Source organism: Maylandia zebra, linkage group LG4 (assembly GCF_041146795.1).
Source record: "Maylandia zebra isolate NMK-2024a linkage group LG4, Mzebra_GT3a, whole genome shotgun sequence".
Classification (NCBI taxonomy): Eukaryota; Metazoa; Chordata; class Actinopteri; order Cichliformes; family Cichlidae; genus Maylandia; species Maylandia zebra.
The window spans coordinates 77,866-94,438 of record NC_135170.1 but is presented as its reverse complement, the minus strand read 5'-3'; the positions used below and the strand labels follow the sequence as shown (position 1 = coordinate 94,438).

Sequence of the window (16,573 nt, the reverse complement as noted above, 5' to 3'; positions counted from 1 at the left end):
ATTTAACTACAGGACTACAACACCTGTGGATTTACTTCCAATATTTGTCGCATCTGCGGCAGATTTACTGCAGACTCTGATCAGGAAAGTGAGACGCCGAAAGCGAGGAAAGCGAGCCGGCGCACTCGTGCGTCTGAGGAGACGCGGACTGCGAACTGCTCTTCCTGGGATCTTCCTTTCCAACGTACGCTCACTCAGGAATGAGATGGACGAGCTGGCCCTGATGAGAAGCATGAACAGAGACGTTGCCTCCTCCTGTGTCTTGTGTTTTACGGAGTCGTGGCTCTGTGAGGACATCCCGGACAGCGCGCTCAAGCTGGAGGGCTTTCATCTGCTGCGCGCGGACCGGCAGGCCTCTCTCTCTGGTAAGACCACAGGTGGACGTGTCTGCTTCTACATTAATAGTGGCTGGTGCACAGATGTAACAGTGATTGCTCAGCACTGCTCTTCCTCTCTGGAATACCTTTTTATTCACTGCAAACCGTTTTATTCTCCGCGGGAGTTTGCTTCATTCATCTTGGCCGCTGTTTACATCCCGCCAGATGCGGATGCGCAGGCAGCTCAGTGCGCACTCGCGGAGCAGATACTGCACATGGAGCGGACATTCCCGGACTCTCTCATCATTGCTCTTGGGGACTTTTACAACACCCCCCTCCTCACCCCACACAAAAGAGGATTTCACACCACCTCCTCCCACCACAACCCTTCATATTCATGAAGCAGATGCGAGGAAGCAGTTTAAGAGTCTGAATGCTCGGAAAGCTCCCGGCCCAGACGGTGTGTCTCGTCTACTGGACGCAGCCGGAGGGTTCACTTGGTTGTTTGCTCTCAATAGAAGCTGAGCGCGTCTCCGTGTCTGTGCTGGTAAACGATACTGAGTCCCAGTGCTCAGTAAACTGTACACCTGACCGTTATTCTCCCACTGAATCCGGTGTGTCCACGGTCCAACACGTGCTCAACACGATGGTGCTGACCGGTGCCCAAACACACCAGAACACCAAATAAGTAAAATAACACAAACACGAACTTCTCCATGGCTCGTCGGGATGGCAACTGCTCCAAAAGTGACACATGAAATAGGCTGACATTTGAGTTTGACACGGGAGGTGAGGGGGTGTTTTGAATATGCTTGACTCCGTCACGAGGTTGCGCACAGCATCACCGGCAAGGGGGCTTGGTTTGAGAGGTTTTTGGCATCTGTGATGTGATTTACAACCATCCACCCATGTACAGCAAGAAGCCGCACTCACAACCGTGGGCATCAGCAAGTTGGTGAAATTTAAACAAAACAAAACAGCATTCCATCTGAAACTCTCTTATTGTACCCAAAATACAAATTTTAGTGATTACATGTGGCTTCATTAATTATGTTCAAACGGATGAATACATAACGCAAGTAATAACTTTATGATCAGTCAGTGAATGAAGGAGCTCAAGAGTGCAAATATAGTTGCAATAAAGTGACAAATATGCCCTTTTATGTCAAACAAAGACCGAAATAAGTGGCATCAGTGTGAGGATGAGAATGAGCGATCCAACCTCACACTGCAGATATCAGGGCAAAGCACAGTGGGGGGGTTGCAGTCTGCGCGCACAAGAGGGCTAACAACGCTGTGAGTGACGGAATCCACCCAAACTGAGGAACAGCTTGTTCCCCAGAGCTGAAGCCTGCACTGTTTGCACTATAATATAATATAATATAATATAATATAATATAATATAATATAATATAATATAATTAGGGCTGTCAAATGATTAAAATTTTTAATCAGATTAATCACAGCCTAAAAATTAATTAATCATGATTAATCACAACTCGAAATATGACCAAAATGTGTGCAAACATACGGACAGATAGCGGATTTTTACACACTTGTTAGTGTTATTTAATGCTAAGACCACGCTGAGTGGCCTGCGTTCACTCAGCGTGGTCTGACGTAGGCTGGGTGTTGTGCTGGAAGCGAATTAATCACAGCCTAAAAATGTATTAATCGCAACTCGAAATATATGTGTATATGTGTGTATATATGTGTAAAAATCGGGACAGATAGTGGTTTTTAACACACTTGTTTGTTTTATTTATTATTAATTGTGAGTACAAGCAGTACAAGCAGAACAGGGCTTCAAATAATTGTGAGGGATTTTTACTGAATGTTTTCCACCCGTTTAAATCTAGCACATTGTTTTATCCATATACATCTTCAAGTTCACAGAACATAGGCCTAATTCAACAGGCAAAATGTGGAGGCAGGAGTGGCCAGGTATCTGCGAGCAAGGCGGGCCAGCTGGCTGTGGGCTCCTGCATGAGCTGCCCACCACTGTAAGGGACAGTCCTCTAAGGCAGTGCAGGGCTCTGCTCTGTAGCGCTGTATGGCTCTGTCCTGCTGTACCTCCTCCTCTGACTCAGAGTCAGAGTCCATCTGCAGCAGGCTCAGCCTCTTCTTGGCTGGACCTTCTTCTGCAGTGTGTGATCTTCTAGGAGAGTCTTCATGCAGCATGCCTGCCAGTGTGGTCCACACTGCTTCTCTGTCAGTCTTGGGCACACTGCGTAGGTCTTTAAAACGTGGGTCCAGTGCAGTTGCGATCTGGAGCCATGCATAGTTGGTATGTTCCTGGCGGGAAGCAAGGTCTTCCTTAAACTTCTCTTTAAACCTCACCACATATGCAGGGTCCTCATCAGTTACTTCCATGACACGGCGCAGGTGGCAGAAGGCTGGTAGAACTACAGAGCAGGAGACGTAGGCCTCTCCTCCCAGCAGTTCAGTCACATATCTGCAGTGGAATACACACATACACACATGGGGTGGCTGTAGCTCAGGTGGCAGAGCAGGTCAGCCACTAATCAGAAGGTCGGTGGTTCGATCCCAGGCTGCCTCCTGGCTGCATGCCAAATATCCTTGGGCAAGATACTAACCCCGTGTTTGCCTACTGGTGGTGGTCAGAGGGCCCGGTGGCGCCTGTGTCCGGCAGCCTCGCCTCTGTCAGTGCGCCCCAGGGCAGCTGTGGCTACAATGTAGCTTGCCATCGCCAGTGTGTGAATGTGTGCGTGAATGGGTGAATGACTGAATGTAGTGTAAAGCGCTTTGGGGTCCTATGGACTAGAAAAGCGCTATACAAATGCAGGCCATTTACACACACACACACACACACAGATAAGACAGCAAATTAAAAAAAGCTTTTTAATACTAGGTAATATTAATAAAATATTTGATTTCATTTATTTTTTAAATAAGACATTTTCATAATAACAAAACTGATTTAAGATGTATGTTTGATACATTTAATCTAAACCTACAATTATGGTCACAATGACAGGCTCACCTGCAGGGCTCTAGAAGTGTCTCCAGTCTCTGGAGTTTGTCCCACTCTGGAGGCGTCAGGAGGACAAGTTTATGCTTTTGTTTATCCAGAGTCGCGGTTACTGCAGTTTGGTTGCGGATCAAGCGCTTCACCATCTCCAGCGTGGAGTTCCAGCGCGTAGGCACGTCCTGGGCCAACGGCTCCTGCTTGCGCCCCAGTGACACCTGCTCTGCGTTCAGCTCTGCTGTGTTTGCTGGGCTGTGCTTAAAATGGCCAACAATTTTGCGGCATTTGGCCAGCGCAGTGACAAAGCCACTGTCTGCGAGACTCACTGTGATGCATCTCTGTAGAATGTGCGCGGTACACGGCATGTGATTGAATGGCATGATGCGAGCCGCGGCGATCATATTGCGCGCACTGTCCGTGCCTACTGTTGTCACCTTCTCCTCAATTCTCCACCTGCGAGCAACAGTCTGGAACTGCTCTGCACAAGCCTCCGCAAAGTGCCGCTCTTCCGTTTTCATTATAGTCAGCGCAAAGGATGTCAGACCCCAGGCTTCAGTGATTAAATGCGCAGTAACTCCCAGGTAATTGTCATTACTCAATGATGTCCAGTGGTCTCCTGTCAGAGCCACGCATTCTGTGTGAACTAAAGCCTCTTCTTTTTTCTTTTTCTCCGTTTCATACAGTTCGTGGATTCGAATTGTTATTGTGCTTCTCGCTGGGGGCTTGTAGGACGCGTCCTGAGATGCAACCTTTAAAACATCCGCAAAGCCCTTGTCCTCCACAATGCTTAGCGGTCTGCAGTCCTTTGCTATCCATTTGGCTATATTGTCGGTCAGTTTGTCCAAAGAAGACTTACCGAGTGGCCTGCGTTCACTAAGAGTGGTCTGACGCAGGCCGGGTGAAGCTGCTGCCCCGACAAACGCGTGTTTGGCATTAAGGTGGTATTTTAAGGTCGAATTTGAACGGTGAAATTGAAACTCTTTACTACAGTGAGTGCAAATTACAACGCGTTTGTTTATTGTCCCATCTATGTTCTTCTTGTATTTAAATTCCCCATCCAGAAGGCCATCCGCTTCCTGCTTCTCCATTTTCAGTGGCGCGGTAAACAAATCAAGTGGAATTATGGGAGCGACTTATCTGCGTGTTGCGCTAAATAGTTAAATATTCTAACGTAATTAATTCCAAAATTTAATTATCGCAATTAACGCGTTAATTTCGACAGCTATAAATATAATATAATATAATATAATATAATATAATATATCATGTTGCTATTTAATGTTTTTTGTTCGTGTTGCAGCTGCTCTGTGAGCCAAGCTTTCGTTGTCTAAATTCAATGGCAATATATCTCTGCACCACACGATGGCGATAGATTCTCACAGACAGTCTGTGCTCTGCTTCCGCCACCAGTCATCTTTAAATCTTTTTTTTAATTCAATGAAACCTTTATTTAACTGTCCATCTCGCGGCATTACTTAAAAAAAATCATATTTAAATACAAAGAAGATTAAATACATGAACGACAGTAAATTGATAAAATAAGAGCAAATAAATATATTTACAAATGATAGCAACATCAATGGAATAAAAGCATGAACAGCAGCAGAAGGAGAAAGAGGCCTGTATCTACATTATTACTCTGGCAGCTCTCAGTCTCCATACAGACAGGACACGTTGCAGCGTAATTGCAGACAGGTGCGTGGGCCTGAGCTCCGCCCAGGCAGAATGACGAGTGGAAGAAAGCAGCAACACAATAAACATATGTAGCCTTGCGGAGCCGGCCGGGCAGACACCGAGACAGAGTGCAAAGATTTTATACGTGACAACACACACAAAAAAACACACACAACAAAAATCAGAATGTGTTTGTGATTTGGATTTTTATTTAAAGGTGAAACCTTTTTTCTTTTCTTGTTTTGCCAGATTAGACATTTTGATTCATTTCATTTAGTTTTTTTGTTTTACTTTGATGCTATAATAGATGTTTTTAAAATGTAGTCATATTTAATACTATATTGCATCATGGCAAAACAACAGTCTCCTCAAGCTGCTTTATACTGTAAGGTGAAAACACTACAGAAAAAGCCAGAAAACCCCAACAATCCAAAGATCCCCTTTGAGCAAGCACTGGGCGACAGTGGGGAGGAAAAACTCCCTTTAGGAAGAAACCTCCGGCAGAACCAGGCTCAAGAAGGGGCGGCCATCTGCTGCGACCGGTTGGGGGTGATGGAAAGAGAATAGAGGGAGACAAGATGAAGTATACTTCTAATGGCCTATTCCAATTGGTGGTAATACATCATAAGAATTGAGGAAAGGTGGTGTTGATGGAGACTCTGGGGAAGGCCTTCGTCTGCCAGGGTGTTTTGGAGCCACTTGAATAAATTTAGTTTGCACTGGAGGTGGACGAGGTTTAATCTGTGGAAAGATCTGAGACGGAGTCGGAGTCTCCCCATAACATCTCCCCATCACGCCTCTATGGACCAACGGTGCGAGCTTTTGTCCTTTCTGTTTTTCTAATTTAAGCTGGAGTTGAACGTCTTTCACTCTAGATTTTAGATGACCTATCTCTTTTTCTTCATTGCCAGCTTTTCTGATCATCTGGTTCACTGGTCCAATGAGCTCCTGTTTTTGTTTGAATAAAGCGTATTCGGAAGACTTTACCATATCATTGTACTGCTTTTTAAATGATTCCAGCTCCCGTGTTTTATCTAGTAAAGCTGCATCTAGATCCTTGCATCTGATACGTAGACAGTTCAGCTGTTTTTCAAGAAACTCCTTCGTTGTTCCAACAAAGGGGATGCCTTCCACACCGTCTACGTATTTCTTTTTCAAGTTGTGGAATATATCCCTAAATTCCACCTTTTCTTTTTCTCTGAAGTGACCTGCATGTGGAAATGCCTTTTCAAAGGACAAAACGCACTGGTACAATTCCTCTTGGAAGTGGCGCTTTTTCTTTTCCAGGCAATTCGTTTTTTGTGTGAATATTTCTGTTTGCTTTTTGTGGCGCGCAGTTGCTCTTCCAGTGAGATCTTTTCAGCCAGTGCCTGATTGTGTGCCGTTTTTACTTTATACCTGTCCACTGCTGTCTTTCTGTGGTTTTCCTGCTCTGTGCTTAGGGCCTTTTTTAGGTCTTCATTTTTCTTTTTCAAAGAATCAACTTCATCTTCGACCATAGCCTTCATTTTCTTTTCAAAGGCCAGAGCCCTAATATTTCTCTGACATTTCCGTTTGATCTCCATATTCTGGGCCTTTTGGTTGTCTATTACTTTGCCCATTTGATCTTTCTCGCTTGTTAATTCTTTCACGGTTTTATCCATCAATTCATTTTCGTCCTGTAACTTTGTATTACGTGTCAGAAGACCCTCAATCCAACACTGCGAGGATTGATGTTGTTCCTCGCGTTCTTTAACCGCATTGACGGCCACACCTCTACTATTTTTTACTGTTCTCTCAAGCTTTTCTATTTTGGAATCATACATTTCCATGACCTCTTCTAACTTTCTGTCTGCAGCATTGGCTTTGTCTTCGAGTTTTTTTTAGTATTTTCCTCGTAAAATTGCTGCATCTTATTTTTTTCCTCTTTGTGGCATTTCAATAATAATTCAACAACTTGGCTGTTGTGAAATTCCTGACGTACCACCTTTTCTTTTGCTGTTTCCAGCAGTCCTTGCAGGACTTCGACTTCGTCCTCATCATCTGTGATTAGGTATTGAAACAGCTGTTTACTCCCCAGATGTTTGTGTCCTCAAAGAAATTCCATTTAGATTTATGTGAATGTATTGTGCAGGTACTTTCTCTGCTTCGCCCTCATTGCTTGCTTTATCTGAGGACATAATCTGCCTTCTTTCAGCTTGGGGTAGGCCTCAGTTTATGTTTTAAATTAAAAAGCTTGAAGACAAAGTGAACTCTGGACAAGCGTGTGGCCTACCTGAAGCCCAGGTGGGCTTGTTGATAATCACATTTTCACACTCATCTCGGGGCACATCCGTGGTGTTCTGGTGCCAGCCTGTCCCCTCTGTTTTTGTGGGGGTCTTCCCCACATACGAAAATGGCCGCTTCTGCCTGGAGGGAGTTTTTTATTTTTGCTTTGCAGCTGCACAGGATCTGTATAGAAGTTTTAAACACTTCTATTTTAGGCAAATTTATAATATTTTAGACGACAGCACTGTTACGAGTTCAAAAATTGGGGATGGAGACAAGAGGAAAAACCACAATAACAACACTGGTCCGGCCGGGTTAAGTCAAACGATGATTTTAATGATCACACGCGTGGGAGATGGACACTGTATGCAGACAGCCTCAGATCTCAAAATGGTGGAGCATTGATCAAACTCTTATAGCCTCTGGTGCCCCCACCTTATCATAAAAGCCTAAATATTCACATGCTTTCTCTCACACGGCGCCTAAGCTACGACCTTGGCTCCCTGTTTATCTGCTCCTGCTGAGATGGGGCAGAAAACTCCAGCATGTTCCGTTCTCTTCTAATCAGACAAATAAGGCGATGACTTTTCTGCAAACAGTATTTCTTATAACTCAGCAGTATAATGCATCATGAAACAATATCATCCATTCACAATAAATCAGCAGTGTAATGCAAATCAGTTTAACAAATGCAATAGTTATCACCCTCTCCTAATTCAGGAGAATAATGCAAACTAAAACTACATAATAATTCACAATCTTTAATTAGGGGTCTAACATGGCATAAAATAATATTATAAATCTCACAGCACATAAAACACTGTTTGCTTGGATGTGTGTGTTTGTGTGTAAAAAGTGAGATGTTCAGAGGTCTTGCTTCATGGTATCGAACAGCCCACACAAAACAGGTTCTGTATGATTTAATTTAAGTGCTGATGTAAACCACAATGTTCAGCAAACATCTATCAGGTCATTGGACTGTATTTTTTTAAAGCTTAAGTATGCGCACATGGGATATATTAAAAACTGACAAGCCGTTTGAACACATGATGTGAAATCACTTAATCAACCTGCTGGATTTTCCAAAAGTTAAAATATTTATACTACTTTGGCACATTGCTCTTAACTTATTAAGGTGGCTATTAGTGAGGGTCATGATAATCAATTCAATTGAGCAGAAGTGACATTCTTACTTCGATTCGTCCAAATTCATGTGAGTTCCAGTCTGTTCAGCCTGTTTCTGTGTAGCACCAAGCAGTAGACCTAAACCTGGATGTGCTTCTGGGTTCTGCCTCTAATGAAAACGGATGAGTGTAAAATGCAACCATTGTTTGTAGTTTGCTGCCACCTACTGAGTGAAAAAAGAACTGAAGTTGTAAAAAGTCACTATTCCTAATGATAGGCTTCGTTTTGTTTCAGTTTCAGTTCACTATACAGCTCATCAAACTGTTTTCCCTTTACGTTTTGATATACATGTGAAGTTTGGGTTGTCATGTCTACGTCTCATTATGTTTCCTGTTTTATTGTGAAGAGGTCTGGTGTTTCTGTGTTCATCGTGTTCAGTTTTACTCTTCCCCTGTGGCGTTGTTATGTTCATGTTGATCTACTGTGCCTTTCTGTTCCATGTTTCAGATCCCTATGTTCTGTCTCCCCCAGTCTGTTAAGTCCACATGTCTTGAGTTCCGTCAGTGTGTTTCCTGTTTTACTTTCACAGTCTGTTCTATGTTAATGTTTCTAGTTTTGCTTCCCTTGCCTCGTCCTGCTTAATTACTCTCAGCTGTGCTCTCCTCCTGTGGCTCATTCCCCCTCGTTATCCCTCAGTGTATTTAAGCCCCATGTTTCTCTTTGTCAGTGTTGCGTCCTCCATCATAGCTGTGTGATTTTTCCCTGTGGCTCCTTGTGCTTTAGTTTTTCCCAGTTTAGGTTATTTTGTATTGTTTTTCGTGTCCCACTCCACGCCAGCAATAAAGCTGTGTTTTTTGAGTTTAACTTTTGACTCTGTGAGTTTGCGTTTGGGTCCTTCTCCTGCCTGCCACACAGCCGAACTGTGACACTAAGTAAAGAGAAGGAAGAACACAGAAAGACAGCAGTGGACAGGCATAAAGTAAAAACGGCACACAATCAGGCACTGGCTGAAAAGATCTCACTGGAAGAGCAACTGCGCGCCACAAAAAAGCAAACAGAAATATTCACACAAAAAACGAATTGCCTGGAAAAGAAAAAGCGCCACTTCCAAGAGGAATTGTACCAGTGCGTTTTGTCCTTTGAAAAGGCATTTCCACATGCAGGTCACTTCAGAGAAAAAGAAAAGGTGGAATTTAGGGATATATTCCACAACTTGAAAAAGAAATACGTAGACGGTGTCATGGTCCTGAGTCTGAGGACTCAGTGTTTTGTGTTTCCTTATGCTTTTGTTCATTCCGAGTGTGTATTCTGTTGTTATTTTGCCATTTGTTAGGTTTCTGTTCTTTGCCTGCCTGCTCCCACTTCTCTGTGTTCCCTCTGTCTGTCCATGGTGTTTTTGTGTCTGCTCATGAGTCTGCCTGTCAAGTTCAGTGTCCTGTCTGGTTCTCTGTCTGTTAATTTCCTGTTTTATTCTGAAGGTTCATGTCTGATGTGAGTGTGTTCAGTTTACATTTCCCCTGTCCCGTCAGCTCTGATTTCTCCCAGCTGTGTTGCCCTCCTGTCTCTTATCCCCTGATTACTGGTGTGTGTATTTAAGCCCTGTGTGTTCTCCTGCCTGTTGCCGGTTCGTCTGTATTACTCCATGTAAGTCCGCGCTTTTCTGCATTCATCTGTGTCTCTCTGCGTCTCTGTATCCTCCGTCAGTCTGCGTCTCTCTGCCTTTCTCCCCGTGTCCTGTGGATTTCTAGTTGCTCTTTAGTTTTCCCAGTTTAGGTTTCCGTTAGTTTGTCTCATTATTCGTTTTCTGTTCCTGCCACTGACACCTTGTAAATAAACTCCACTAATCTTTTCATACACTGCTTGCTCTTGGGTCCTTTTTCCAACTCCACACGGCTTGCCTCGGCAGCCGTGACAGACGGTGTGGAAGGCATCCCCTTTGTTGGAACGACCGAGTTTCTTGAAAAACAGCTGAACTGTCTACGTACCAGATGCAAGGATCTAGATGCAGCTTTACTAGATAAAACACGGGAGCTGGAATCATTTAAAAAGCAGTACAATGATATGGTAAAGTCTTCCGAATACGCTTTATTCAAACAAAAACAGGAGCTCATTGGACCAGTGAACCAGATGATCAGAAAGGCTGGCAATGAAGAAAAAGAGATGGGTCATCTAAAATCTAGAGTGAAAGACGTTCAACTCCAGCTTAAATTAGAAAAACAGAAAGGACAAAAGCTCGCACCGTTGGTCCATAGAGGCGTGATGGGGAGATGTTATGGGGAGACTCCGACTCCGTCTCAGATCTTTCCACAGATTAAACCTCGTCCACCTCCAGTGCAAACTAAATTTATTCAAGTGGCTCCAAAACACCCTGGCAGACGAAGGCCTTCCCCAGAGTCTCCATCAACACCACCTTTCCTCAATTCTTATGATGTATTACCACCAATTGGAATAGGCCATTAGAAGTATACTTCATCTTGTCTCCCTCTATTCTCTTTCCATCACCCCCAACCGGTCGCAGCAGATGGCCGCCCCTTCTTGAGCCTGGTTCTGCCGGAGGTTTCTTCCTAAAGGGAGTTTTTCCTCCCCACTGTCGCCCAGTGCTTGCTCAAAGGGGATCTTTGGATTGTTGGGGTTTTCTGGCTTTTTCTGTAGTGTTTTCACCTTACAGTATAAAGCAGCTTGAGGAGACTGTTGTTTTGCCATGATGCAATATAGTATTAAATATTACTAAATTTTAAAAACATCTATTATAGCATCAAAGTAAAACAAAAAAACTAAAGTATACTTCAATGAAATTAATCAAAATGTCTAATCTGGCAAAAAAAAGAAAAGAAAAAAGGTTTCACCTTTAAATAAAAATCCAAATCACAAAAATTCTGATTTTTGTTGTGTGTGGGGGTTTTTGTGTGTGTTGTCAAGTATAAAAGTTTTGCACTCTGTCACGGTCTCGATGTCTGCCCGGCCGGCTCCGCAAGGTTACATATGTTTATTGTGTTGCTGCTTTCTTCCACTCGTCATTCTGCCTGGGCGGAGCTCAGGCCCACGCACCTGTCTGCAATTACGCTGCAACGTGTCCTGTCTGTATGGAGACTGAGAGCTGCCAGAGTAATAATGTAGATACAGGCCTCTTTCTCCTTCTGCTGGTGTTCATGGTTTTATTCCATTGATGTTGCTATCATTTGTAAATATATTTATTTGGTGTTATTTTATCAATTTTCTACTACTGTCGTTCATGTATTTATTTATTTTTTTGTATTTAAATATGATTTTTTTAAAGTAATGCTGCGAGTTAAATAAAGGTTTCATTGAATAAAAAAAAGATTTAAAGATGACTGGTGGCGGAAGCAGAGCACAGACTGTGAGAATCTATCGCCATCGTGTGGTGCAGAGATATATTTCCATTGAATTTAGACTACGAAAGCTTGGCTCACAGAGCAGCTGCAACACGAACAAAAAACATTAAATAGCAACATATTATATTATATTATATTATATTATATTATATTATAGTGCAAACAGTGCAGGCTTCAGCTCTGGGGAAGAAGCTGTTCCTCAGTTTGGGTGGATTCTGTCACTCACAGCGTTGTTAGCCCTCTTGTGCGCGCAGACTGCAACCCCCCCCTCCCCTGCCCCCCCACTGTGCGTTGCCCTGATATCTGCAGTGTGAGGTTGGATCGCTCATTTTCATCCTCACACTGATGCCACTTATTTCGGTCTTTGTTTGACATAAAAGGGCATATTTGTCACTTTATTGCAACTATATTTGCACTCTTGAGCTCCTTCATTCACTGACTGATTATAAAGTTATTACTTGCGTTATGTATTCATCCTTTTGAACATAATTAATGAAGCCACATGTAATCACTAAAATTTGTATTTTGGGTACAATAAGAGAGTTTCAGATGGAATGCTGTTTTGTTTAAATTTCACCAACTTGCTGATGCCCACGGTTGTGAGTGCAGCTTCTTACTGTACATGGGTGGATGGTTGTAAATCACATCACAGATGCCAAAAACCTCTCAAACCAAGCCCTCTTGCCGGTGATGCTGTGCGCAACCTCGTGACAACCACATGACTGATACTAACTCCTGAGCTGACTGTATGCTAACATGCGCCACAAATAAGGGTCATATTTGGATTTAAAACAATCACCGAGAAGCTTCCACTGAATGCTACTTTCCCCTGCATGACACTGAAATCATTAACACATACTAACCCTCACTTATGCTCTTCAGTTTTCTCAGAAATGGATTAAGCCTACACCTAAACCAACGGATATGTTCACTGACTTTTTCTCTTAGTCTGGAAATACTTAGTCAGCCCATTACGCAATTGAATTGATTATCATGACCCTCACTAATAGCCACTTACTAAGCTAAGAGTAATGTGCAAAACCCATTAGCCAAAGTAGTATAAATATTTTAACTTTTAGCAAATCCAGCAGGTTAATTAAGTGATTTCACATCATATGTTCAAACAGCTTGTCAGTTTTTAATATATCCCATGTACGCATTTAAAAATAAAGAAAAGTGCAATGACCTGATAGATGTTTGCTGAAAATTGTGGTTTACATCAGCACCTACATTAAAATACAAAGACCCTGTTTTGTGTGAGCTGCTCGATACCATGAAGCAAGACCTCTGAACATCTCAGTTTTTACACACACACACACACACACACACACACACACACACACACAAGTGCAAGCAAATGGTGTTTTATATGCTGTTGTCTAAAATATTATAAAATAAACCGTCTCTTTTTATATGTGGGGGGGGGCACTCAAAAAACGGAGGGGACAGGTTGGCACCAGAACACCACAGGTCTGCCCCGAGATGAGTGTGAAAATGTGATTATCAACAAGCCCACCTGGACTTCAGTTAGGTCGCACGCTTGTCCAGAGTTCACTTTGTCTTCAAGCGTTTTAATTTAAAACATAAAGTGAGGCCTACCCCAAGCTAAAAGAAGGCAGATTATGTTCTCAGATAAAGCAAGCAATGAGGGCGAAGCAGAGAAAGTACCTGCACAATACATTCACATAAATCAAAATGGAATTTCTTTGAGGACACAAACATCTGGGGAGTAAACAGCTGTTTCAATACCTAATCACAGATTGTGCTCTCTGTTTTACACGTTTTTAGTAAGGCATAATTAACTAAAAGGCTAGAGAGATGAAAGGATGCCAAGCTGATACCAGGCCTCAGTCACATGGATTGTTTCTTAAATTCTGAAATTAAGTGGACATGCAAAAAGATCTGGCACTTCATATATTAAACTGAGAAGCTGTGCTGACCCAAGAAAGCGCCCAGAAATTTGGGCAAATGTCTGCTCTGAAGTTTTTAGCCAAACCAAACTGCAGGTCAGTTTAAAGCGCAAAATTGTGCAAGTAGTCCAAACTAAACCGTTCTTGAGATGCAGAAATGTTGTCACACACAAAAATCAGACGATTGTGCCTCCAAACAAATTGCACTTACAAATGCTTGTAACATAAATGATGAAAATAGTAACTGCAAAGTTGAGACTGAACAGTGTTTCAGTTAAAGTGATAAGCTAGCCATTCAGCTGACTCATTGGTGATTGCAATGATTGCAGGTTTCATTATAGAAGAATATCAAGGAGAAGACAGATGGCAGGGAGTCAGAAACGGGGGATGGAAATGCAAGATATTGAGGACAACTTATGAGCCCAGGCGTCAGGTGTGAACAACAACAATAACTGGGCTGTATTTAGGTGTACAGATCACATGACCATCAAAAGAGCAGTGTAGGAATGAGAGAAGATCAACAGGGGAGCACACAAAGAGGTTTATGGACACAAACTGGGAAAGGTGGCATGCTCAGCTGATCAGTAGAATACCACACTAGACTTTCTTCCAGGACGGTTGAGGACCCTGTTGTGGGGGCGAAGCTTGGGTCCAATGTTCCCTCTAATTTTTCATGTGTCTGAGCGAACACACAAACTCTCTGAGCGGTCCCTTGGACCACTGTGAGCAACAGCAGGCGTGTGCACTGTGGTCACGTCAGCATTGAATCCATCCAAGTTACATGGTTTATTAAAATAATCAAATTACAACATTTAAATTTATGTTAGACTTTTTTTTAATTAACTCCTTTAGCCCACTTACAACAAAAATTAAAAAAAAAACTTGTTCATGACCTGTGTAGTATGTTAACACTATTGGAAGTAAAAATAACTTGAACTCCAATTTTGAAAACGCAACTTTCTTTTTTTAAAAAAAAAAAAAAAGCTCTGACTTGTATTATGAGTATGAGTCTGTGGTCTGGGAGAGAGTCCTGTAACTCTCTGTCTGCAAAATACAGTATATAATGACCAATGTTGGGCAATTAATTATATAATTACGTCTTCAAAAAAGTAACTGATCTATGCAAACAAAGTTTTTTGCAGCTGTTTACTTAAAATGCAGCCAAGGCGTTTTTTTAAATAAACATTTCAAACTATTTACAGAACAATCAGCTGTTCTGCATCAAATTTGATGCCACACAAATTATTTGTGCCACTCCAAAAATAATTTCAAATCAAAATCAAATCAAATCACTTTTATTGTCACATCACATGTGCAGGTACATTGGTACAGCACATGTGAGTGAAATTCTTGTGTGCGAGCTTCACAAGCAACAGAGTTGTGCAAAATACAATAATGTAAACAAGCAAAATACAAGAATGGCTACATCTGAAACTAATAAATATATGTACAATATATAATAGTATATGCATTTCTGGATGTGTATACTAAATATTTTTCTACGTGTGTGTGTGTGTGTGTGTGTGTGTGTGTGTGTGTGTGTGTGTGTGTACACATATTTTACAAATTAAATAGAGTCAACAATAAATAAAATATATAAAAATATACAGAGTTGAGACATGTGCAAAACAGTGGCGTTACTGTACAGTGTGGAGTGCATAATGTTAAAGTTCCAGTAGTGAAGCTGAGGTGTCTATGAAGTGTTCAGCAGTCTGATGGCCTGATGGAAGAAGCTGTCTCTCAGTCTGCTGGTACGGGACCGGATGCTGCAGAACCTCCTTCCTGATGGAAGCAGTCTGAACAGTTTATGGCTGGGGTGACTGGAGTCCTTGATGATCCTCCCCGCTTTCCTCAGGCACTGCTTCCTGTAGATGTCTTGGAGGGAGGGAAGCTCACCTCCAATTATCCGTTCAGAGCACCGCACTACTCGCTGGAGAGCTTTGCAGTTGTAGGCGGTGCTGTTGCCATACCAGGTGGTGATGCATCCAGTGAGGATGCTCTCAATGGCACAGTGATAGAAGGTCCTGAGGATGCGGGGGCTCATGCCGAATCTTTTCAGTCTCCTGAGAAAGAAGAGGCGCTGCTGCGCCTTCTTCACTGTTTTGTTTGTGTGTACTGACCACGTAAGATCCTCAGCCAGATGTACACCAAGGAACCGGAAGCTGCTCACTCTCTCCACAGCAGCGCCGTTGATGGTGATGGGGGTGTGTACTTCTCTGCACCTCCGGAAGTCCACTATCAGCTCCTTTGTCTTTGCGACGTTGAGTGTGAGATGGTTGTCTTGACACCAGTGGGTCAGGGCGCTGACCTCCTCCCTGTAAGCCGTCTCATCACCATTGGTGATAAGACCCACCACTGTAGTGTCGTCCGCAAACTTCACAATGATGTTGGAGTTGTTAGTGGCTGTGCAGTCGTAGGTGTAGAGTGAGTACAGGAGAGGGCTCAGTACACACCCCTGTGGGGCACCAGTGTTCAGTGTGATGGGGGATGAGGTGATGCTGCCCAGTCTGACCACTTGGCGTCTGTCAGACAGGAAGCTAAGGATCCAGCTGCAGAGGGAGCTGCTCAGTCCTAGATCCTGCAGTTTCCTGTCCAGCTTCGAGGGAACGATGGTATTGAATGCTGAGCTGTAATCTACAAACAGCATTCTCACATACGTGTCTCTCTTCTCCAGGTGTGACAGGGCAGTGTGTAGTGTCAAGGCTATGGCATCATCAGTGGACCTGTTGTGGCGGTATGCGAACTGTAGAGGGGTCCAGTGACCGAAGCATTTGCTTACGATGGGGGTCAGGGCTACAGGTCGCCAGTCGTTCAATGAGGAGATGGTGGAGGATTTGGGTACAGGGACGACGGTGGCCATTTTGAAGCAGGCTGGGACTACAGACAGAGAGAGGGAAAGGTTGAAGATGTGCGTGAACACTGCAGCCAGCTGAGCCGCGCATGACTTGAGGACGCGGC

At 43.1% G+C, this 16,573-nt stretch overlaps 1 protein-coding gene across 1 annotated transcript; it reads right to left on the bottom strand.

The window, feature by feature from the left end:
• Positions 1-2,128: 2,128 nt before the first annotated feature.
• On the bottom strand, positions 2,129-4,529 carry LOC112432715 (E3 SUMO-protein ligase ZBED1-like). Its single transcript, XM_076882803.1, has 2 exons — positions 3,322-4,529; positions 2,129-2,772 (listed from the first exon to the last, which is right to left on the bottom strand). Exons 1-2 carry the CDS (start codon positions 4,392-4,394, stop codon positions 2,223-2,225), a joined length of 1,623 nt encoding a protein of 540 aa, XP_076738918.1. The 5' UTR covers positions 4,395-4,529; the 3' UTR covers positions 2,129-2,222.
• Between the last annotated feature and the right edge of the window lie 12,044 nt (positions 4,530-16,573).

Coding starts and splice junctions, on each gene's coding strand:
- LOC112432715 (XM_076882803.1), bottom strand. CDS start 4,394: ATGGAGAAGCAGGAAGCGGATGGCCTTCTGGATGGGGAATTTAAATAC. Junction 2,773..3,321: donor ACACTTCTAGAGCCCTGCAG/GTGAGCCTGTCA, acceptor ATTCCACTGCAG/ATATGTGACTGAACTGCTGG.